The sequence below is a fragment of the Lynx rufus genome, unplaced genomic scaffold (assembly GCF_022079265.1).
Source record: "Lynx rufus isolate CCGP_SWC_20201006 ecotype Redwood Valley unplaced genomic scaffold, mLynRuf1.p SCAF_8, whole genome shotgun sequence".
NCBI lineage: Eukaryota > Metazoa > Chordata > Mammalia > Carnivora > Felidae > Lynx > Lynx rufus.
The window spans coordinates 28,322,683-28,349,054 of record NW_025814896.1 but is presented as its reverse complement, the minus strand read 5'-3'; the positions used below and the strand labels follow the sequence as shown (position 1 = coordinate 28,349,054).

The following is a 26,372-nucleotide window of genomic DNA, read 5'->3' as shown; positions in this document are numbered from 1 at the left end:
TCACATTTTATGGAACATTGGTCCCACTGTAGCTATGATATCTGCATAGGGAGCACTCTGGCTCAGCTCAATAGCCTGCTGTTTTTTTAGGACAAGAAAGCTATAAAATTTGGCAGCAGCTTGTTTTCGGTCACTGTGTCTGCAGAGCTTCATCAGACTAAAGTACTGCATTCCCATCTTGTTGGATTCCTGGAAAAATAATTAGAAAAGAAGAAAGGAAAGAGAAACAACATCATTAAAAGTCCAGCAGGCTGTGGATGCATGATGAATAAAATATTGATATTTTTGATAAGGGAGTGTGAAATCCTTAAATAGAGAAATGCAAATGACTCATTAGTAAACTTAAAAAAAATCATAGGTCACTGAATACAAGCTTGGCTCATTGAGAAAATGCATGCAAAAGAACTTTTAAAGTGTTATGCAAATTTCTAACGTGTTATACAAATGTTAGGTCTTTTAAAATTTTGATGTTAACGTAAATAAAGGGCCCTCGTGGAAGGTGCAATTAGTTTAGACTTGTAGGCAGAAAACAACCCACAGGACTTTGGGAGGCTTCAAATACAACGAAAATTATCAGCCTCATCAGGCTTCTTTTCCTTAAAGGCACTGGGGGGTGGGGGTGACTATAAACAACTATAGTGATAAATGTAAAATTATATTTGTATATCTTAGTGGCAGAGGAATATGGCTTTATAAACACCTCCCAGTTTCTTGACACAGATCAAAAAGATATCGGAGTCACCATAGGGCACCTATGAACCTACCAGAAAAAGTTGAGCTACAATAAAGCATTTAATTATGGATGAAGATAACGCCTTTTAGGAAGACTAGTACTTGGAATCAGATTTCTAGAATAGAAGTACAGATGAGGATGATTATTGAAAAAAAACCCACATTAGTGGGTTGCTTGGAGGTGTGGGAGGAGGACCAGTGGGAGAGATGGGACAAAGAATTATCAAGAGGCACAAGGAAACTTTTTGGGGTTATGGATACATACATTCACTATCTTGATTGTGGTGATGGTTTCACAGGTATATACATATGTCAAAATTGTTCTACTGTATTTTAAATAGGTATGATTTATTGTATGTTAATAATACCTCAATAAAGCTGTTTAAAAAAGTAAATAAATAAATGAAATATAAGGATGCTACAAAACAAAATGATAATTAATAACTAAGAAAAATTCCTGGAAAACAAAAAACGTGAAAGCAGAAATAAAATTCAATAAAGACTAGAAGATAAAGTTGAAGAAATTTTCTAGAGGATAGGAAAAAAAGCAAAACAAAGGGAATTGATATAAGGGATAAAAGATTCTTTAAAATTTAAAGGTGCAATTCAGGGGATCAAACATCTGATCCACAGGCAATTCAGAAAGATAGAACAGAGTAATAAGGAGGCAATTCAAGAAATACAATAAAATTTCCTAGAATTCAAGGACATGAACTTTCAGAATAAAGAAACCACTACATGGTCAGCACAATAAATGAAAAAAGACCCATATCAAAACACATCATCCTGAAATTTCAGACCACTAGGAGTAAAGAAAAGATCTAAAAGTTTCCAGAGAGAAAATAAACGATTGCCAACCAAGCAGCATCTAGCTTTTCAGTAACAGCACAAGAAACCTACACATGTTACAAAACCTTCAACATCTGAAAGATACTATTTTCAAACTAGGTTCAGAGACATACAATCAAGTTAAAGGTAAAATAAAGAAATTTTCAGACTTGTATATAGGGTGTATATCTCCTATGCACTCTTTCTCTCAGAAATTATGAGAGGATGTTAACCACCAAAAAGTTCAAAGTAAAGGAAGACCAAAGCATCAAGAACTAGAGAAACTAATATAGGAAACAGACAAAGGAATTCCCATGTTATGATAAAGGAATGTCCCAAGACAAAAACTATAGAAAAGACCTAGAGAGCAGCTAGTCCAATTAGAATAAAAGGATGATGAGCTCTGGAAGAGTATCTTCAAGAAAAAAAAAAAAATGGAACTGATGAATCAATTGATATATTTGCCCATACTAAACAGGGTTTCATTATATGTCAGAGAATTTTTAAAAAGAATTAAGGATGAGTATATAGGCACCAAGCAAATGGGGGAAATGAGGCAATGATTAACTAAAAAAAAAGCACTATAAAATTGACAAGAAAAGAAATGCAATGACAATAATTTTTACATAGTCTTTGGGGTTTTTTTATTAAAAAATTTTTTTAACATTTATTCATTTTTGAGAAACAGAGAGAGACACAACGTGAGTGGAGGAGGGGCAGAGAGAGAGGGAGACACAGAACCTGGAGTAGGCTCCAGGCTCTGAGCTGTCAGCACAGAGCCTGACACGGGGCTTGAACCCATAAACCACGAGATCATGACCTGAGCAGAAGTTGGACGCTTAACTGACTGAGCCACTCAGGTGCCCCTCCATAGTAACAGTAACTGCTGATTGTCTCTTACTATCCATTCCTGTCTTCCATAGGAATAGAATTACTAGCTGAGCCCAAAGCTACCAGACAAAGGACTACATTTCCCAGCTAGATGTGGCAAGGTGACTAAGTCCTAGGCAATGAAATGTGGGAAGTGATACACACAATCTCTGTTGTACACTTAAAGAAATTTTTGCTGCTGAACAGAATGTAGACATGATGGGTACTTAGCCATTTTTGATCCTGGGAATAAAGGAAATGAGATAAAGGTAACCTAGGTCTCTGATATTTTGTGAGCAGAGCAGCCATACCAGGTTATACTTTATCTTTTTAAACCACTGGTATTTTGGCTCTTAGTCAAAATCAAACCTGCATCATAACTGTTACAATTATTGTAAACACTGAATATTGTGCTAAAAACAGACTGGGGTTAGGGGAGATAGAACTCAGCGAAATATTCATTTTATGTTGAAAGAAGTTAACAGGTAAAATTTAAAGCTGAAATATCAAGAAAGAACAGTAAGAACATATGATTAGAAATATAGTTATAAATGCTAAAAGAAACAGCTGAACATAGTTGCCTCTGGTGAGCAGGACTTAGAGATAAGGAGGAGTAGACAAAAATCTTCTGTGTTTCCTTTTCATTCTTATAGCATAGAACTATGTAACTTTTAAAATTATATACATGTATTATTTTGATAAAAATATAAGTTAAATTTAAAATTATGTTTTACTCTTATACTATTTTTTTTAAGAGAGAGAGAGAATGCACCCGAGTGGGGAAGAGGAGCGGGGGGTGGGGGGGTGGGGAAGAGAGAGAATCTTAAGCAGGCTCCATGCTCCTCGTGGAGCCTGACACAGGGCTCGATTCCACGACTGTGGGATCACAACCCTGGGATTATGAGCAAAGCCGAAATCAAGAGTCAGACACTCAATCTACTGACTTATCCAGGTGCCCCACTCTTATGTTATTATAAACTTAGTTCCACATAGAGAATTGGTTGATAGCCTCCTAAACCCAAGAACGGGAAATGCACTAGATGTCTAGAGGTCTGAATATAGGTAAGAAGTTGCTTAGAATATGCAGGCACCAAAAGCAAACTCTCATAGTTAGCCCTGGGTATACTGCTCAAAATCATTTCATTCTAGTGGAATTTGGTCTCAACAAAAAAATAATGAAAATGATTTTTTTTAAGTTTATTTATTGAGAGAGAGAGAGAGACAGAGATAGCACATGCAATTCAGGGAGGGGCAGAGAGTGAGAGGGAGAGAGAGAATCCCAAGCAGGCTCCACACTGGCAGCATGTCTGCATGCCCGATGGAGGGGCTTGAATTCACGAACTGTGAGATCATGACCTGAGCCAAAACCCGGAGTCGGACACTTAACTGACTGAGCCACCCAGGCACTTCAAAAATGATTTCATTTTTATTAATGTCTAGAAGATTGAAGTCAACATTTTATTTATTTTGAAAAAAAAAATAGGATTGACAAACCCTATCATCTTACCCGCAAGCTATTTAACATCTTAAGAATTCTTCCATTCCACCTCTCTGCCTCAAAATTTTGTTGATTCCCCAATGACTCCTGTTTGAATGAATAATAAAATACCTCAATGAAACAAATTTTACTGAATGCTACTATTTGCTAAGCACAGTGTTAGCTGCTACAAGAAACCCAACCATAACACTGGGTCCTGCTAAATAAAGGAGCTTATAGTCTGACAATAGAATAGGAAACATACAGCTTTAGATCAGTCTTTGTAGGATTATATCTATGCTCCCTAGGTGATGAGGGGCTCCAGAGTAGGAGATTCTGCAGTCTTTACTGGTAATGCATACCAGGGCACTGTGATCTTACTTCCAAAAGTTAAGTCAGCCATGACTTTTGGTTAGGACTATCCCAGCTCTCTGGTCAATTTGAACTGAGTTGACAGGGTAAACATAAAGCTATAGAAAAACTGCATTGTAAAGGCCTTTATCTGAACTTCCCTGGTGATACAGAAGCTCTAATTAATAAATGATGTTTAGCAATTTGTGTACAATTGGGTTAGAACCTTTTGGATTTCAAGGGTAACCTGTCCAAAAGAGATCAACCCACTTCCTGTCATATTATCTAAATAGATTAGTTCTTTTCAGTCTTTAAAGCTTAGCCACCTTCAGAAACACCTCAATATTTAAAAACAGTCAAGTTGAAATCCCTTCACAGGAACTCACTCTAAGCTCTTATCACCTAACACTTTATGAGCTAGGAACAGAATTGGGCATAGGAAAGGTGCTGATGAATCTGACAAAAGAGCAAGCCTACAAAGTGCAGGGGAGGGGGGTGGCAGGGACGAAGGTGGCACAGATCTGAACTACTTTCTAATTTTTCCCAGGCTAGCTCTGACCATGCAACCCAATACCTTCTGTGTCATCCTTATCAGAGATGCAATGTTTGTCAAGCCTTCATGTGTACCTTTGAAGCCAAGACACTTCCCACAGTGTTTTCAGTTTCACAGACTCCAAGATGATTTCAGAAAGTTCCAGAATATTCTGGATAGTATTTTAAATCACTTAAAGCTAAGGGGACTGCCGAGTCCTCATTCCTACTAGCTATGCCGGCATCCTGGTCCTGATTATATAGCATCCTTTCTTAAGCTCCAAAAGGGGTGATCTGAAAATATGGTCACTTCATTCTGAAGAGTTTTCCGAATCTCTCCAGGTACAATTTATTTTTATTTCTTTCTGGTCTGCCCTGGGATAAATGAATTCACCCAATTGCTAACGTTTATTATATTGTTAAATACACAAATGCTGTTTTTCATATATAAAAAGCAGTGACCCAACTCTTTGGTAAAGATCCATGAGATTGCAGCTTCACCTATATCGCACGACTAAACTAACCAGGAAAAGGCTCAGAAAAAATAGTCTATGCACTTTGCTGAAGCCTGTCTACTTGATCTATCTGGACACCCTACAGCTGAATCCATTGTGTGGAAAGCCCAGTGGATTATTAAAAACAGCTGAACTTGTGCTGTGTTGTGGTTTGCTTGACCATGTATGAAAATAACCTGTGTCTACAGAAGCAAAGAGAAAGGCGAAAATTAACCAACCCTCTTCTGGCTTAGCTGTTTGGATATTTCAGGTAGAAAATTCAGGTATCTTTCCCGTCTTAGATTATCCAGAGAATGCAGTGTTCTCCACATATGAAAAAACAATCTAATAGTCTCGGAACTCATTATAAAGATTATTTATTTAAGAACTACTTATTTATGGCATTAATAGCTATTTTGATATTATTTAATAGGAATTCATTACAATCTTAAAAATGCCTTCAGCACTGTGGTACAAGGACTAGAGAAAGAAGACAGTAATACATATCAAGTCAGGTAAGTCCATGTTACTTCTCGCTTTGCTATTTAATTGTGACCCTTTGAGCAGACCATTTTCTCTTTCTGATCTCTAAAAATCTCGGACAGTATAGGCCTTGAGCCATATAATGTTTTGGATAAAAATTGTTTTGTTTTTTGTTTTTTTATTCGTAAATGAAGTAAAATTTCAAATGCCATAGGATGTACCTCTAATATAGCTCTGTTTCTTTAAAGCTGTTACAAGAATAACTCAACAGTGATTCTCAATATTTTTAACCTATGACTACCTTTGATAATATAAAAATCCCATAGTTTTACTTAAAATTATTTGAAGTTTCAAAATAAATTAAAGAAAGAAAAAAGGTCAAAGCAATTCTGAGTATGTTTCATCAAACTACTGACACATCTCTTTGTTGAGATCACTAAATAATAATTCTAGAAAGCAACATGATCGCTCTAAAACCAAGTTTTAGGTAAATAAAGTGTTAACTATTTAAGAACAAAGTTTTTAAGAAAATTTTCAAGACTATGAATATATTTACCAATTCAACTGGACTATTTTCAATTTCTTGTGCTAAGATGGCATTCGTTAAGGAAGATTCCTCAGTAGCTGAAGATACCACTTCAACAATATCCTCCTAAAGCAAATTAGGGAAATACAGGTAGGTCATCACAGTAGTAGTAGTTTTCATAGGAACAATTTTATTTTGCTAAATGCTTTCATCACATGAATGCTCATTTCTAAAACTGATTTATTTATTTATTTTAAATTTTATTTATTTATTTTGAGAGAGGTAGAGCACAAGCAGCAGAGGGGCAGAGAGAAGGAGAGACAGAATCCCAAGCAGGCTCTGTGCCATCAGTGCACAGCCAAAAGCGGGGCTCAAACTTACGAAATGTGAGATGATGACCTGAGCGGAGATTAAGAGTTGGACATTTAACCCGCTGCGCCACCCAGGCACCCCTCTGAAACTAATTTAAAATACCACCTGCATTCGCAAACTATTATTCCTGAAATATCCCAGGTAGGCAGCCCCTGTTCTCCATAAGCCTCCCACAGATGAAGAACTGGCACATTCCTGCCCTCTTTGTTGCCTATCTTTTCTAGTCCTGTTTTCTCCACCACTGCAGACCCCACATCAAACATATTTTTGGCTGAGTGGCTGAGACCACTTTCCTTTGAAGCATTTTGTCCAGCCCCAGCCCCTGCCTCTATCCTCATGCCAGTACCAGGTGGCGGAGGAAGAAGCACTGTAAGCAGAGGGGGTGAAAATGGGGGAAGCGATATTAATATCTCTACCTAGGGCCATGACACGATTCTTGCCACCACTGCTGGAGGGAAGAAAACTATGTCCTCTGAAAGAGGAGCAAAGGCACAGAGAAGAAGGAAAAAGAGCCAGAAATTCTCCATTCCTTACCATCTCCTTTTTTCATTGCTATAGAAACTGTTGGGCCCCATTTTCATCTTTAACCAGTCTTCAGGTAGAAGCTTCCTTCAACAAAGCTTCCTTGATTTTTCATTGCAGCTTTCAGAATGTTTAGTGAGTATCAGGAGTTGCATTTTATTCTTTAACATGCATGTTTGTGGAGACTTATGTCTTTTCCCTTTTAATCTCTATGAATATTCTACATTTTAGATACTCTCAATTTTGCAGTTACTTTACATAAAAAATGCTTTATAAAGATTTGAAAATGACTAATCAGAATCAATACTTTTCTGTCCTGTCAATGTGCTCCCATTCCTGACTGTATTTCACATCTGTTCACCGTTTTTGGAAGCAGAATAAAAATGGAATTGAAGGCTAAAGCATAAGTTAGGGCAGAGGAGCTAAATGGTTCAAGAGAACTCATATATCAATCTCTTCAAGCATGAGGGAAAAATCTGTTTTGTTAATATGTTAAAAAATCATGAACTAAACAAGCTTGCCTGATCATAATTTTCAGTAGGTGCACTCTAAGAAATGCCTGAGCCCAAATAAGGAAGATATTGGCAACCTAATAATTCAATATCTAGTATACTATCAAATATTTAGTAAAATACATTCTGTGTTAGTGCGTTGTGAAATTGTCTTTCCTTCCAAGAGCATTCAGTTTCAATGTGGACTGACTTTGAATTCCCTGAGTGGTTATCAAAATGCAGTGATGATGGAGCAAACCAGAAGAGCACTGGTTTCTTTTTATCTGGTGTGGCTATATCTGTACAATCACTAAAGTGACAATAGGAAAAATATATTTAAAAAAAATTTTTTTTAATGTTTATTTATTTTTGACACAGAGAGAGATAGAGCATGAACGGGGGAGGGTCAGAGAGAGGGAAACACAGAATTTGAAACAGGCTCCAGGCTCTGAGCTGTCAGCACAGAGCCCGACGCGGGGCTCAAACTCACAAACCGCGAGATCATGACCTGAGCCAAAATCGGCCGCTTAACCGACTGAGCCACCCAGGTGCCCCAGGAAAAATATTTTAAAGCACACTGTTTCCAACTATGTTTTTAAATAACGTTTTTTGAATAAAAATTATGTCTTCAAATAAAATTAAAAAAAAATTTTCTTTGGTCATGGATCTTCAGATAGTCTCTTGGATTCAAGGCTAAGGTAATTATAGGTCTAAAACATATTCTTAGAGGTGGGAAGAGTGACTTTCTGATCAGAAACAAAACATGGGTATATTGTCTAGAGTCCTAAAAACATTCCATGATATACTGAATGTGGGGCCTAAGAGGATTTTCAGGATATAACTGGATTCAAGTACAATCACTTATTTGATTACCATGCAAATTATTTCAGCATGAAACTACTATCTTCTTATTTACTCTCTTAAACTTCTAGAAAATACTGTTCTACAGATGAAAATCATGCTTTACATACCACTGCCCCTTACCAAACAAATTATGGACTAACATAAGACTAAATATAAACTATAAATGTAAGAAGACATGTCAGAGTCTCAAGTTTCCTTCACTGTATCTGTGTCAGAAAAATAATACTTTTATGATTCTCTTTGGTTAACTTACCTCAGAATTAATATTTTTATTGGTATCCTCATGAGAGCTACACTTAGGTCCATTGATCACATCCTTCCAAGTTTTGGGTTGACTTAAGTCTTGCCGGGAATTTGGCTCTTCCATCACGGAGGTCTCTGAATTAGTAAGTAGAGAAGATTTCACCAAACTATCTTTCAAACTTAAATTGGGATATAGTTGTTACAAAAGAAAACTTCTGACAGAAAACTTGGAATCTAAGAATTTAAGCAAAGTGTACACAAACTGTCTTATAGTTTCCCAAGTCTCACATATTTATCTTCCCTTGTCCCTTGTCTGCTTCTTATCACCTCCCTCCCCATGGTCCACCTACTATCTCCTCCACACTCACTCCCAAACAGGCACTCACAAGATAACATGGATAGTTCAAGCCCATCTTGGTGTATTGTGTGGCAGATTTTAATGCCTTCAGGACAGGTGATCACGAAGCAGAGATTCACTCGATACATAAGCTGGTTTTATTATTCCTTTATAATAGTCACAATAATAATCAGCAATTATCAATACTCCAAGTAGCTTCTGGGTGGGTGGAAATTTCTACATCTCAGATTCATTGTACTGTTGAAATGCTATTCTTATCACTAGGTGACTTTTCCTTTTAGTTGTCTTAAAATGAAACACTATCCTACAAGATAAAATAATTTTATCTGTTGAAGTTTTGTAAGTACTGCCTGTAGGGATGAGGGAGGTAGGAAGGAGTGAGATTAGGAGGAATCCACATAGTATATATACTTCATCTTTTTAGTGTACTTGTTGAACAAAAATTAATCTGCAAAGAAAAAAGGCAATGCTGATGTAACAATTTCTCTTAAGCTGAAATATTCTTCTAGAGATAGCAGTTATACTTGGGAATATGGAATTGGATCCCATCTTCATTTTGAAATATAAAATGACATTTTTGTTTCTATAACAATCCCCTCAACACCAACAGTTAGGATGTCTCACCTATTATGTTTTCATTTCCCACTTCTTCCCTTACTGATTCCTTCTGTATCAATTTCCTTCCAAGTTTAAAGCCAGAGGACAGAAAGCACTTTGTAAACAACTGTAAAAATATACACTTCTATTACTTGCTTTTGTACAAGCAAAGCAATTCAATAAAATACAAGCACATATGCTAAAAAGTGAAAACTATAATTCAGGCACACACATCAAGCAAATTAATTCAAAAGTAAGGGAGTATTTTTCACCAGTTTATATTCTGTTGTATACATGAACGTAAATATGCATTTATTTATTTATAACCAAGCACTGCAACTATGTAAAAAGATGGAAACTATTACCATTTTCAGTTCTGCATGAGTCATATCCTGGGCAGGACTTGACAGAAGTATGTCCACTCCTCCCTTCTTCTTCCACATCATCAATCTTCGGGTAGGAGGTGCAAGTTCCAAAACCATGAGTGTGTCCGTAAAGGAAGTAAGCTGTTTATGCATAATTTTGCTACTGATCTCCTTGACTGGATCTATGAGCAATTTCCTCTTTTTGCCTTTTCTTTTCTCAGCAAGGTCTAAATATAAGAAATAGACACAAATGGGATTGGTTGTACAGCTTTGTAAAATGATATTCTAGACACTGCATACCTAAGAAATGTCTACCACAATGCAACCTACAGAGTTGCCATGGGAAGAATATCCCTTTCTCTCTACTGAAAATTATGCTTCATGAGACTTTTGCACAGCTAGAGTATCTGAGCAGCCAATAGTTGATGCAGTTTATAACGTGTTCCTTCAAAGTGCTTAGGAGGGACTCTGTTGACCTACCAGGTAGATTAACTCAGGAAATGTGGAGCAGAGAACATAATGGGAGGGAAGTTGCTCAATTTTGAAGTTCCCTAAGATATCTATATAACAGGATATTCTGCAACATTAATTTGTATTTGTCAAGTATATTTTTCCCTCCTCCATTGAAATTCATACACAAATTCCAAGTATGCAAAAGGGGAGGGTTAGGTTTCCCAGAATGGATGAAGATCTGAGATCAGATGGAGCCAGAAGGAACAGTAACCTGCTTGCTAACGTGCCTTAGTAAAATCCTGGGAACATGACAAGATCCCAGAAGGGCTGGTTGTGTGATGACCCCAGAGGCTATATGGGCTGGGACAGTAGATACCACAAACTGTTGTGGTTGATGACCAAAGTTTCCCTTCCACCTGCCACACTCCTCTCCCAAATTTTGATACCACATGGCTTAGGATAGATAGGGGAGCTATACAGATTGAAATTTTGCCAACCCAGTGGGATAGAGGCTCAGAGTTGAATGTGGTAAATAAAAAAACTTGAATGCTTTATTCCTTGCATGCCTGAATTTATAACTGAAATTCATTTCAATTATACTACTTGAAACCAGGATGTTCTTACAAGGTCAAGTTATATATTATATTCATATTTATTTTTTATTCCTAAAAATATGCTTCAGGTTAAATGCTAGAGGGCACAGACCTCTCTTCTGATCCTTTTATTCTGCCTTATTTTATATGCATGTGCATGTTTATTTATCTTTCCAATCAGACTACAAGCTTCTTAAAAGCAGGTACTATTGTTGGTACCTGGGTGGCTCAGTCGTTGAGCATCCGATGCTTTGATTTCAGTTCAGGTCATGATCTCATGGTTTGTGAATTCAAGCCCCTCATTGGGCTCTACGCTGACACTGTGGTGCCTGCTTGGGATTCTCTCTCCCTCTCTCTGTGCCCCTTCCTGGCTTGCACGCACGCTCTCTCTCTCTCTCTCAAAATAAATAAATAAACATTAAAAAAAAAAAAACAAAAAAAGCAGGTACTATGTCTTCTTAACTCCTGTGCCCAACAGAGAGTAATGGTTCAATAACTACTGGCATTGAACTGAGTTTTATATTTTCCAATTTCCCAAACTGGGTGTATGGTTTGACCAGGACTGACTATAATGAAAGAATCACCTCAAATTTCCTCCACACTCTTTCCCTACCCTTTCCCTATTGTATTGCAAATGTTATTACTAGGTTGGCTACTTCCTATAATATTTCACAGATTATCTCACAGTAAATAAGATAGTAGCGTAACAAAAATTAAAAACAAAACCATGAATGACGCTGACCTGAAACATCAATTGGGTCAAGGGTAAATCCATGTTCTTCATTTGATAATGTGATTTCATCCATTTTTTCATTTTCAGGTAGACATATACACTCTGAATTATCTGGTTCTACTAATAACATCACCATAAAAAGAATTATTAGAAAAATAACAGTTATGTTTAATCTAGATGTTTATATGAGAATGAAAGCAAAAGATAAACTAATTGAAGATTTATATTGCTAACTGGAGCCAAAACTGATTTTTAGAATCATGTACTTAAGAGAGTTGAAGAGACACAGAGATTATATGGTCTGGGGCCCAGTGTCTAGGTGAGTCATGCATCGTCACCTTCTTCTGCACATGTGACATCTAAGGCTGGACTTAGTAGAAACAGTGGTAGCAACCACAGTAAATGACTGACATAAATTTGATTATGTCTGCTAAAAAAAATTTGTATTCTGGGGGTGCCTGGGTAGCTCAGTCGGTTAAGCAACCGATTTCGGCTCAGCTCATGATCTTGCAGTCTGTGGGTTCAAGCCCTGCATCAGGCTCTGTGCTGGCAGCTCAGAGCCTGGAGCCTGCTTCATATTCTGTCTCTGTCTCTCTCTCTCTGCCCCTCCCCCGCTCATGCTCTGTCTCTCTCAAAAGTAAATAAATGTTAAAAAAAATTTTTTTTAATTTGTATTCTGTTAATACTTAATTATTAATTGACCCATAAAGGACCATAAATAAATTTATATCAGCTCTCTTTTTCACATTTTAAATTTCTACTATGTGTTAGGAAGGAAATGTAACATAAAAAAGAATGAGGAATCAAAATGGGGCTATTTGTACTTTCAATTCTTAAGAAAAATCATACAAAAATACTTCAAATGATCTGAGGTACCTTCACATGAATTTCAAGTAGAAAATATCCCCACATTTGTAATTTCTCTCAAATTGTATACAGATTGTCCAGTTATATTAATGTCAATATGGTATTAATATTAATAATTAATAATCATAGCAATGTCAAATATTAATGATGTTTCTAACATGTAACACATATTATTTTAATGACTCAAAGGCATAGTATTTTGCCAGAGTATTTAGATGTGCTCTCATATGTAATAAACCCAATCCTGGTTAAATACCACTGTTGTACCTTTCTCGGAACCTAGTTTCCTATTCCATATTGTCTACAGTCAGACTCAAAAGAGTTTGAGGGACAACATTCTTTATTATTTTTCACTATATTATATTGCTACTTAAACCGAGCAAGTTGTAAGGTTTAATTTGAACATCAGTATCTGTTCACTTTCTACACAAAAGATAATTTCATCATACCCACTATAGTATCAGGAGGCTCAAGAGGCAGGGAAATTTCTCTGTTCAAATGCATGTCTTCTAACAGGATATTTTGGTCATCTTGCAATAGATTGTCTTGAAAAACACAATAAATACTTCTGTCACAGAACTGAATCTGTCATTTTTTCACTAAACGTTTAATTGACATTATTGTATATAAGGATTATAAACAGATACAAAAATGAATCAACCTTACTTAAGTAGATTTGATTGGCTACATAGGCTATCATATTTCATGCAGGATAATATAGAACTTTATATATTTTATTTCCTTTCCCTTATTAAATAGATGTTTAATTTCAGGAGATATTTACTAAACTAATACTGTGATAGTAATCTTGTTACAAAGTCATGTTTGAACTCCAAATTAAGGGGCGCCTGGGTGGCGCAGTCGGTTAAGCGTCCGACTTCAGCCAGGTCACGATCTCGCGGTCCGTGAGTTCGAGCCCCGCGTCAGGCTCTGGGCTGATGGCTCAGAGCCTGGAGCCTGTTTCCGATTCTGTGTCTCCCTCTCTCTCTGCCCCTCCACCGTTCATGCTCTGTCTCTCTCTGTCCCAAAAATAAATAAACGTTGAAAAAAAAATTAAAAAAAAAACAAACTCCAAATCAAGAAGTGAAAGCTTTCAAACTTCTTTGGTAGATACCTAAGGTAGAACCACTATTTTTTCATAATTTTGAAATTTCAAAAAGTTTGCCACAACCAGTCCTTTAAAGTAAACTAGAGAATCTAAAAAAGACTTGTTATATAACCATCACTATCTTTAAAATACAGGTATGTGTATTCAGATTTCCCAGTTTTTGTCTACTCCATTTCTATGATTCTTTTATAGTAACATCATGATATAAATATAAAATTACAATATAAAATGTTGGACAGATCCTTAGAATAGCTGTTTCACAATTTCTCTTAAGGGAAACAATGATTCCAATACACGATCTAATATATCTTGTGAGGAAATATACTAACTTCATTCCTTCCCCTCTAAAAATTAAGAATTTGTAAAAGTAAAAACAAGTAGTATTTTATAACCTTTAGGGAAAATGTGTTTAAATAGATGCCTATTTAGTTAGATCTAGCCTAAATGTTTAAATACACCACAGACTTTGAAAATGTATGTAAAAAATGTATTGACTAAAAAAAAAAAAGTATTTATTTAGGGGCCCTTGGGTGGCTCAGTTGGTTGATTTCAGCTTGGGTCATGATATCACGGTTCACGGAATAGAGCCCCACATCGGGCTCTGTGCTGGCAATGTGGAGCCTATTTGGGATTCTCTCTCTCTCTTTCTCTCTGCCCATGACCCTCTTGCACGTGCACGCGTGTGCTCTCTCTCTCTCAAAATAAATAAACTTTATTTTTTTTAATGTTTATTTATTTTTGAGAGACAGAGACAGAGAGAGACAGAGTATGAGGAGGAGAAGGGCAGAGTGAGAGAGAAAGGGAGACACAGAATCCGAAGCAGGATCCAGGCTCTGAGCTGTCAGCACAGAGCCTGACTCGGAGCTTGAACCCACAAACCGCGAGATCATGACCTGAGCCGAAGTCTGATGCTTATCCAACTGAGCCACCCAAGTGCCCCTAAATAAATAAACTTTTAAAAAATGCATTGATTTATATGACACGGGGCATACCTGACATTTTAGTTTAATATAATAAGCCTATTAATACATTCTTAGCATGACTGAAATAAATATCCAATTTCTTTTTTTAATATCAAATTTCTATATAACCAGACAACATACCAATCATCTCTCCTGCAGCCCCTTCATCTCCAAATCCATCTCCACTGTCATAGAATAGAGATTTTTCTCCAATGAGGCTTTCGGAACTATGTTCAACTAAAGGACCACTGGAATCCAGCAATATGTTGTCATCAAAAAAGCTATGTCTTCTGAGAATTTCAGATTCCTCCCCTAAATAAATACATATCATTAACACTGAGTTAGCCATAGAAACATAGAGTTTTAGGGTTAGATGGAAATTCAGATATCTTCTTGTACAGACCATCCCATTTTACAGATAAGAAAAATGAGAGCTAAACTTATTTGCATAGTCAACTGAAGTCATTCAGTTAATCAGTAGAGGCTGGATTTCTAGTCTAACGCTTTTCCCAAAACAATAGGGAAAAAACATTAGGATAGAGTCTTTAGTTGTGGTTCAGTTTAATAATTCCCCAGAATGATTTCTTCTACTTTAGATAGTCATGTCCTGCTTGATCAAGTATTATTTCATATTATTTCAAGTACAATTGCTTGCATTGTTTATCCACAGTGGGGATTTGGAAAATAAGGAGCATATCTGCCTTCTTGGGAATGGAAAGGTAGATAAAATATTAAATAATGGGTTTACAACATTCATTTAATAAGTATTTAATGAATGGGTATTAGGCAATCTGCTAGGTATTAGAGATACAGTGATAAAAAAGACAAAACCCAATCAGCTAACATTAACCGAGTACTTATTATGTGCATTATATTACGTAATAGAAGATACTATTATAATCCTAAATTTAGACAAGGGAACATGTCCATAGAAAGGTTTTATAATTTGCACACAGTCATACCCTAATAAATGACAAAGCCAGTATCTGAACCCAGCGAAGACAGTGATAGTTAAAACTTACACTGGTAAAATATTTTGCAAAATGGAGACTTATGAGAGCAAACTCTTAAGACACTGACAGTAGCAGGTAGAATGAACTCCCGGCTTCAAATTGACTTGTTTCCAGATTGGTTGTCAGCACATGTATATTCTTAATATTCTTTCCCTTCCTTGGGTTTGAATCTCTAGGTCCAGGAGTCTGAAACCCCAGAGATCAGACAGAGGTTGTCGTTCTCCTCCCTTTCTCACAACCCATGTTAGTGCTAGTTAGTAAACAAAATCATGCAGTATCACTTATATTAAAATTCTTCTATAGGCTTTTATCTTGTAGAAAGGAAGAGTTGAAAAAGGCAAGCTTCATTGTACTGGATTAAAGATTTGCTCAGCAGAAAAGACTAAAAAATAAAAAACAAAAGTAAACTAAAAATATGTTCATATCTTCCAGGAGCAGCTTGAAAGCTCTCAAAAGAAAAACTAGCCTTGGTCAATAAGATAATAGCATTTTTGAACAGACACTATATTCTGAGCACTGAGCATCACAAGAACCTGAGATTATTCAAATAAATTAAAGAAATGATCATTGCTTTCAATCTTACATTGTAATTCAGAATAGGATGGATTAATATTAAACATTTCTTAGAAGACATTAGGTTTGAGCTAGTTTTTGAAAGAGAGAAAAATCACCTATTGGTGAAAAGAACTGAAGGAGGGAATGAAGGAAATAACTCTGTGATGCGGCTAGTCGTATCTCAATTTTACAAATAGGGTAGTAAGTCTCAGAGAAGCTAGGTGATTTGCCCAGTATCACACAGCAAGGCAATAGAAAAAGCTGATGCAAACTCAGATCTGTTCGTACACTGAGAAAATGCTCTTCCCTCTTTTTGAATTGTAGGAGACACAGACTGAGAACAACTAAATTATTGGCTGGTAATATATTTTCTTAACTAGAGCAAAAAGTCTGTATCAAGAGTAAAACAAATAAAGTTGATAAAATACAGAAGGTGATAAATTGATAGAGGCCCTTGAGGATAGGCAGGGTGTCTAAAATAAGTCATAAGGACACAAGGTATTTAAGTAGAGGAATGTGATACGAAAAAAAAAATGGAATTTAAGGACAATTGCTCTTGTAGAGCTACATAAAATGTGGGAAGAGACTGTGAGATGTGTAGGAGGGTATTACTCCAGGTCTTTAGTACTGGTGAACTATACTGGTGGCTAGAGAAATAGAAGACCTAAGAGACATGTCCAATTTTGTTGTTGTTGTTAATCAGCACTGGTATAAAGCTTACAGAAAGTGTAGTTAAAAGTGATCCTAGGGGCGCCTAGGTGGCTCAGTCGGTTAAGTGTCCGACTTTGGCTCAGTTCATGATCTCACAGTTTGTGAGTTCGAGCCCTGCGTCGGGCTCTGTGCTGACAGTTTGGAGCCTGGGGCCTGCTTCAGATTCTGTGTCTCTCTCTCTCTCTCTGCCCTTCCCCCGCTCATGCTCTGTCTCTTTCTCTCAAAAAAAAAAAAAAAAAAAAGTGATCCTAAAGTTTTAGGCCTAAAGAACAGCAGTAGTGTTTATAGGGAAATGTGTAAAGAGTGTCTTGGCAGTAGGAAATATGATTAACTCTTTGCCAATGTATTACATTTTAAGGCCTGGGATTACAGAGAGTGAGAGATCCAGGCTACTCAAAATATGGTCTGTGGGTTGGTGCTTGTCCATGATAGAGTAAATACACAGACTAGAGGTAAATGTTTAAAAAATTTGATAGCAATTTCACAGAGTAATTTTACATATGTTGAATTTAATAAGAAAAATTGAAGCATATATTTTGATTTTTAAACTTTCAATTTTTCTGGATTTTACAAAAGCATCATTCCATGACAGACTGGAAATTAACAAAAATTCTAAAATTTGTCCCACACCACAGATCATTTAAGAACACAGCTGTAGATCAGAAGAGTTACAGAAGAAGAGTAAGGATGAAAAATGGAGGTTGGAGATGTAGTTCAAGCATTACTGGCTTGACCACCCTCCCCCACGGAACACAGAGTTAAGCCACCCTTCTTCTACACTCACTGCTTCGGGCACTATAAGAGAACCAAACATGAATACGACACAGATTTTATCCTCATGGAATTTTCAGATCAATACAGGACGTACATAATATAATGGTTCAAGACAGAGGTAAATGCCATAAAAAGAACAGCTTAATTATAAAATATACTCAACAGTTTGTTTCATAATCAATGAGTATGTATTTAGCATGTGTTATTTCCTCCTCAGTCCCAAGCCATGCTAAACTTTTTCATTTTACAATTGATATCATCATATATTGGAGAAATTTTCATACTTTGAAGGCACGATATACAGCACACACGTAAAACACTATCTATCTATCTATATATATATATATATACACACACACACACACGTATATATATATATATATATATACATATATATATACACACACACATATATATATAGTGTTATGGTTATATGTAATATATGTGTATTATGTAATATATATGTATTTATACACATATATTACTATGTGTGTGTGTGTGTATATATATATATATATATATATATGTTTATTTGCATATCTCTCTCCCAGCCTGAAGCTCCTTGTGGGCAGGAAGTGCTTCTGCAAACTTTGTACTGCCTATGCCTATGATAGAACATGACATATAGTAAGTATTCAATAAAGGACTGCAGACTAAGAAGGGAAGTTTATAGCCTAAGACTGAGTCTTGGTATTAACACCTATCTATTTAGAACAAGGTAAAGATAAACTTACTGAGAGTTGCATTTAGACATCAAGAGATCCATTCTAAAGATAGCTATTTCTATTGACATGGTTTCAATACAAAAATGCATATTTATTTTATAAGTTATTTTGCAATTATGCTTCTATTTTATAAATAATTTTGCAATTATTTTATAATTGCAAAAATGCAATTATATTTTATAATTGATTATAGCTTGTGATTTTAATTTCTCAAAGATTCTCACCAAAGCTCCCAGCTTGGAACAGTAGATCATTATTGTAATATTCTCTAAGTGTGATTTCTTCTGGTCTGCTTTGGTTCTGAGTAACGTGTTCTGAAACATCAATAGCACTATGGAGAAACATAAGATTGAGAAAATTGAGAAAAATATGCCAACAGAACACAAGCATTTTGCAGTATACTGAAAAAAAGCCCAAAACTCTAAAACAAAAAACAGCTTTTATTATAAAAAATAAACACTTTTATTTCCTCAATAGTATTATTTATACACACTAGTTGATTACACATGTATATATAACAAATGGTCTCTGGGTTGCTGAACCAAGGGGTCAATTCTCAGTCCTTGTCTTACTTATTCTAACCAACTGCATCTGAAACAGATGTTCACTCCCTCATGGAATGTATTCTCTTCACCTCCAGGATACTACTTTCTCTTGAGTTTTTCCTTACCTCATTGGCTGCTCCTTTTCTTTCATTAGTCCTTCCTCATCTCCCAGACTACCAGCTATTAGGAATGACCCAACACTCTGTTCTCAGATCTCTCTCTTTTAAAATAATTACACTCACTCTCTGGGGGTTGAAATTCCATCTATATACTCACAACTCCTAAATTTATCTATCCCATCCAGACCTCCTTCCTGAATTTCAGACCCAGATATTCAACTACTTGCCTACTCCCCTTGGATGTGTAACAATCATCTCAAAACTTATGTCTAAAGCCTAATTTATCTGTGACTATAGGATGACTGTAGTCATCCTTCCTTTCTCTTTTCCTTAAAGCCATATCCAATTCTTCAGCAAATTCTGTTGGCTCTGTCTTCAAAATATATTCATAATTTGTTACCACCTTGATAACATGAAGACTGAGAAGTGATTACAGACACTGTCATTTCTCACCTGGACTTCTTTTTTTTTTGGCAGGGATAGCACCATTTATTAAGGAAGATCAAGACAAAGACCACAGGAGGGTCCCTTCGAGGACACAGAGGCCTGGCATCCTGATCCCATGTCTGTGGGCTGCTGGTGGGAAAGGCGCATAACCCTAGTTGGGCCCTCAGGCTCCCACAGATAGGGCAGGGCTGTCATGTCCCCTTCCTGTCCCTCCCAGCCATGAATCCTGGCATTCCCCCACTCAAGGCATTAACTGTTTTCACTGCCCTTCTCCCCCCATGTACCCTGGGCCTTCACTTCCAGATCAACGGGGCTGGGTGATAGGCCTGGTGTGAGGGGGGAGACCCTTTCAGTGCTGGGCTCTGCCTGCAGCAGCTCCTGGTAAGAGGTGGGGTGGAGTTTCCCTTGCAGCCCTGAGTAGGTGTTGGGTGGGAGGGTCATCTGGACTTCTTACTGAAATAATTTTCTCATAGGCTCTCTGCTTCCTCCCTTTCCCCTTTATACTAAGTAAAGGGGAAGAAGCATGTTGAAATCAAGTCAGATCTGTCACTCTCCTATTCAAAACCCTCCTGTGCTCCCTATCTGAATAAAATTAAAGTCCTTACTGTGGCCTGCAACACTCAACATCATTTGCACCCCCAACTACCTCTCTGACTTCATTTCATACCACTCAGACCGTCATTTACAACACAGTCTCACTTGCCTCCTTGCTGTTCGCCGAAAAGGTCCAATGTGTTCTGCCTTAGGGCCTTCTCACTTGCTCTACATGGAACATTCTTCCCCACATTACTGAATGATTTGTTCCTATACCTCCCTCAGGTTTCAGTTCTGACCTTATTAGAAAACCCTTTCTTGAGAATCCTATCATTTTTTTCTTTATTTTCTGTTTCTTTTCATATTGCTGATCATTTACTGGCAAAGTGTATATTTCTTTGCTTACTGTCTGTCTAAAATGTAAGATTCATGCACACAGAAGCTGTTGCTCAATGTCCTCAGTGTCTAGAGCAGTGCCTGGCATATGGAAGGCACCCAATACATATTTACCGAATGAATGGAAGAACATACTGTTAATATCGCAAATTATATTCAGCAAATATGATGATACATTTTTGGTGTTATATTTCAAAATTTCACACTAAACTTAAGTCTTCTCAACTGCATGTGTATTTCAGTTCTTAACTAGAGTCCACTTGTATTCATGAAATCTGAAGATGAAAGCAAGAAAATCAAATTGAGGGTCACCAGCATGGCTCAGTCGGTTATGCTTCCAACTCTTGATTTTAGCTCAGGTCATGATCTCAGTTAGTGGGCTTGAGCTTCTGCTTGGCATTCTCTCTCTCCCTGTCTCTCTGCCCCTGCCTCACTCGCATTCCCTCTCTCCCTCTCTCTCTCAAAATCAATAAACTTTTTTTAAAAGAAAATTAAATTGAAGGAAAATAAAAAAATAATTTACTTCACATTGTGGGTGTCAAAATCATGAAACTCTTCTGGCAATGTGATAGCATTGTAAGCAGCTTCAAAATTCTCTTTTGGAAGGTCAACCAGCCCTGAAAAGAATAAAAAAACCACATCCAATGAGCAATAATGCTATATAAGAAACTCCCAATTCTTGCCCCTCTTCGGTCCCATTCTCTACAAACAGCCAGAGTGGTATTTAAAAATATTTAAAGAGCAATCAGCTCAGCTCATTCCCATGCTTAAAGTGATTCAGTGACTTCCCCAGTGTATTAAATAAAATTTAAATTTCTAATCAGAACCTCTGCAGCTGTACAAACCTGTCAGCATCATCGAAGGATCTTTCCCTCACTCACTAGACTCTAGCTATACTGGCCTTTTTGTTACCTGAACAAATTAAGCACTTTTCCCCCTCAAGACCTTTGCTCTGACAGTTCCCCTCTGCCCAGAATGCTATTCCCTCAGGGACTTTTTACATGGCTGGGTACTTCTCATTCTTCAAGTTTGGGCTTAAATTCTACCCTTTCTAGAAAGGCTTTTTCTAATTAGCCTAATGCAAGTAAAGTTTTCTGCTATTTTTTGTTGTAATACTCTGTTTAGACTCCTGCATAGCACAATCATTATCTACAATTATTATAATAATTTTAAAAAACTTTTTTATTATCTGATATCCTCTCCAAACTGAAAGGGACCTTATTTGCCTTATTTGTCCTTGTATCCCAGAGCCTTAAAATAGTGTTTGGCACAAAGTATGGCATCAATAAATATTTGTGGATCACATAAATGAAATAATGGACAAATGAACCATATTTGATATGAGTATAAATCTACGTAGAGAATTTACAAATATTTTAAATAAAGAAAAACAACCTGTCAACCCTGATTCAACAAATATTAATTCAGGGAACAGTATGTTCAAGACACTGAGACAAGTACTATAAGAGATTTAGAAAATATCACAACAAAGATATTGCCTTCAAGGAACTTACAAACTAGTGTGAGAGACAAGGCCTGTACCTAAATAACCGTAACACAAGGTGGAAATGATGAATGTCTTAACATTAAGTTAAAATTTGAAGCCATCATATTTATGACACATGTAAATCTCTAGCACTCTGGAAGGTCTAGAGATTTTCTACAATATTTTGGGGCGCCTGGGTGTCTCAGTAGGTTAAACGTCTGACTTCACCTCAGGTCATGATCTCAAGGCTGGAGAGTCTGAGCCCCAGGTCAGGCTCTGTGCTGACAGCTCAGAGCCTAGAGCCTGCTTCAGATTCTGTGTCTCTCTCTCTCTTTCTGACCCTCCTCCACTCACATTCTGTCTCTCTGTCAAAAATAAATAAACGTTAAAATTTTTTTATGTTTCATAAATAGTAAGAACAACCTAAGCTACTTAGAGTCTTGAGAATTCTGAAAACAATGACAATTATGATATCTAGGCTTTGTCAATTACACTATTTCTAATTTATCTCATACAGGCAAAAATAAATGTGGTAAATTAAGCAATCCATTAAAAGTGAATATCAGAATTTCTTACATAAGTAGATTTCTTATGTAAATAAGCGGGAACTTTACAAGTGTTTGAAAGCACAAGCTTTTCTTGCAAACACAGGTAAAGAGCAAGGGAAAGAATATAATTTGTCCTTAACCACGGAAACTTAGAATCAGTGAAAAGGAAGTTTATATTCACATATACACGCTGGAATTACGGAGTGCCACCAATTAAAAGAGCCCACCCAAAATAAAAATGCAAAAGAGAAACAAGGTGAGTGAGACAAATCAATGTTGCAAGTATACCTGGGCAAAATGTCATCTTCATTTTGAGCAATGCTTCGTTGCAATCTGCCAAAAGATATTTTGCCTTCCTATTATAGATTCGCACAACTCCCAAAAGAAGGTGTCCTGAAGTTCGAAGTGCAATTTTCGCCTTTCAAGAATTTTTAAAGCATTAGAATATTGAGAATTAGATTCATAAACCCTGTTTGAAAATTATAAAGTCATAGAATTCCCTCTCTTTAAAAAGAAGACATTTTGTATTCTTTTATTTATTTATTTTTTTAATGTTTATTTATTTCTGAGACAGAGAGAGACAGAGCATGAGCAGGTAAGGGGCAGAGAGAGAGGGAGACACAGAATCCGAAGCAGGCTCCAGGCTCTGAGCTGTCAGCACAGACCGTGAGCTGAAGCCGATTGCTCAACCGACTGAGACATTCAGGGGCCCCTTGTATTCTTATTTAGAGTGAATCATTTGGAATGCCTGTGTGGCTCAGTTGGTTAAGCGTCCCACTTCAGCTCAGGTCATGATCTCACGGTCCGTGAGTTGGAGCCGCACGTCAGGCTCTGTGCTGACAGCTCAGATCCTGGAGCCTGCTTCGGATTCTGTGTCTCCTTCTCTTTCTGCCCCTCCTCCCCCACCTGCACTCTGTCTCTCTCTCTCAAAAATAAACATCAAAAAAAAAAAAGTGAATCACTTAACTTCTACCTCATCTTGTAAAATGATTAACCTTTGTTCTTACTCAATGAAGATAATCTAATGTGCCATCTAAGTGAAATATGTGATTATTAGTTTCACGGAAGAATATAAACTCTACAGTCAGGCAGACTTGGGTTCAAGTTTTGGCCTAGTTGCTGAGACTTGAAGTTAAATCTTCTTGAACTTCAATTTATTAATAATGGTTACAACTTATTATATACTTATTTTGTGCCAGGAATTGTCCTAAGAGCTCTTCATGTATTACTTAATTTTTATATGAACCTCTGTTTACAGAAGAAAAAAGCCTGAGATTCAGATATGATAAGTAGCATGCCCAAAGTAAGAAAACTACCAAGAAATGGAGCAGGAATTAAGTTTGACTAACTCAAAAGTTCATGCTCCTAACTATCACACTTCACTGAGGCTCAAAGAAGCCCATCTCACAGGGTTGATGTAAAGATTAAATGATCTAATGAATGTAACGTTTAGCCCAGTGTGTGACACATGGAAAGTTTTCAATTATTATTCATCCTTCTTGCAAGCAGAAAAAATACTTAACTTCTATAAATATTAAAATAATATTTTAATGCAAATTCTAATATCTTACAGTATTTTATTATGAACATAGTACTGTATGAAGTGTTTTCATATATATTTTGATTTATACTAATCTTTTTTTCTATTCTCCATATTCATTCACTCACTATTTTTTTAAGAAATACTTATTTGGTACCTACTGTGTCTACAGTATTTTGCTAAGGGAATAAGAAAGGATTACAAAACATGTACAAAATATGACCTTCCTCCTTCAGGGTCTAATCTATTTATGATAAACATATGAAAACAGTTAATTACCCACAGAAATTGACATATGTTTGTGCTCAGGTAATAAATGTTATAGGAATTAAAGAAGACCATTTCAAAAGTAAAACTTCCAAAAAAAAAAAAAAAGTAAAACTTCCTTGGAGATGCATTTTCTGATAGAACATATTTTAGTTCTTTTCCTCTCCATAAATCATGCCAAATACATATTATAATTTGAATCAATAACATACCTTAGGTGAAATAATTCTTTCAATGGTTATCTCTAGATTGCATTCAAATACATGAGCCTTTGTGAGTTTCTTCTCCCAGTGAGCTGCAAGCCAGATTTTGGCCAATGGCCCTCGCTTACTCATAAGCACATGTGTGTAGAACATGTTGCCTGTATTCCTTAGGGGTATTTAACAAACTAGAGAGAACATTAAAAAATATTTAAATTTTGATTACAAAAACATTTCAGTGCTATTTCTTAGCAAAAGCACTTTTTATCATTTCTGTAACAGATTATCTTCCAATTGAAGCTATTATTCAATTCAGTTTCTTGTAAAGAAGCCATTATGTAAAATACAAAATTATAAACTAATGAGAACTCTATTAGATTGTGACCACACCCAATTTACATGTGTTCTGATCACTGATGGTTTCCTACATTCTACTTACTTTTTCCTACAAAGAATTTAAGTTCTCTTATTAATAAGATCAAATAAATAGAGGCGGAGGCCTGGGAAAAATAGGATGGAAATAGGGAAAAAAACAACTGAACAGGAAAAGGCACACAAAAACTAAGAAAAGCGAACACATATCACCTCTTTTCTAAAACTTAGGAATTTGAGAAATGTTGGACAATTGATTTATAACCAGGTGTTGAATTTCTTTGTTTTCTTCAAGATACTCTGGTTTAGTCAGCAATTTATTAACTTCTGAAGTTAAAATAATGGAATTCCAAAGGACTATAAAGTGGAAAAATGAAGGAAACAGAAACTAAAGGAAAAGAATCGAAAGGCAAGAAAGAAAACAAGAATCAAATTTAAACGTTTTCAAACAAGAATGGTGAAAAAAAAACTTCTCCTAGAACTAAAACAATTTATGCACATTTCTACAACTTGTAGTATTTTTGAGAATATCATAAGGCTCCTCTAAGCAAAGGGATATTATAATACTTTGACTTCTAGTGAAGAATCAGATTATTGCTCATATAAGAAATCTTAAGCTTCCACTATAAAAGCCTTTTTGCTTCTTTTCTACTTGAATTTCTGACTAAAAGAGAAAATTGAGACAAAATGAACACAAAAACAAAATCAGCCACAGAATTCAAGATTTAGGTGAGTTTTGATCAATGCACATTTCCACCCCAAAAATCAAATCACTGGGCCCACAATGAAAAGTTAGGCAATCTACAAAACCACATTCCCCAATGGTAGAGCTGGAGATTTTAATGTTTATGGCCTGTGCCTGCCTTGGTTTCACTTTATTCTTTTTACTGTTTGGTATCTTGGAATACATTCCAGTTTATCTTATAAAATTGCTCCCAGGTATATGGTTATTGATGTATTTTAAGGAAAAACAACTCTGTTTTTCAATCTGAGATATTGACTTTTCCTGAGTACATATTCTACCCTCCCCAACGACCCCCGCCCCAACCTTCCTGCCACCCCTACTCTCGAAGGTTTCTTTCTGGAATGGACTAGCTTGGAGCAAGGCAGAGCTGGTGAGAACCAGAGAACCGGGAACTGGGAGCCAGGGGCAGGCCACTGCTGAGAGAGGGCCCTGAGCACTGAGGGGGATGGGGGGCGGGGAGGGGGAGGGTAAGGAGAGAGGGGAGGAGGTTGGGAAGAGGGGGAGGAGGTTGGGAAGAGGGGGAGAGGGTGGGAAGAGACGGACGAAGGGGGAGGGGGACAGAGGGGAGGGGGAGG

The 26,372-nt window shown here is 36.6% G+C and overlaps 1 protein-coding gene across 2 annotated transcripts; it reads right to left on the bottom strand.

Annotated features, from left to right (window-relative positions):
* On the bottom strand, positions 1-24,836 carry RAD21L1 (RAD21 cohesin complex component like 1). Of its 2 annotated transcripts, none has more exons than XM_047069834.1 (13): positions 24,693-24,836; positions 22,962-23,091; positions 21,163-21,256; positions 18,823-18,929; positions 14,962-15,132; positions 13,200-13,295; positions 11,893-12,003; positions 10,105-10,331; positions 9,767-9,866; positions 8,795-8,919; positions 6,323-6,418; positions 3,938-4,015; positions 1-189 (listed from the first exon to the last, which is right to left on the bottom strand). In XM_047069834.1, the coding sequence occupies exons 1-13, from the start codon at positions 24,834-24,836 to the stop codon at positions 1-3; spliced, it is 1,668 nt and encodes a 555-aa protein (XP_046925790.1). The 2 variants fall into 2 exon arrangements, with proteins under 2 accessions (XP_046925790.1, XP_046925791.1); XM_047069835.1 differs by having other exon boundaries at positions 6,323-6,415.
* Positions 24,837-26,372: the final 1,536 nt, after the last annotated feature.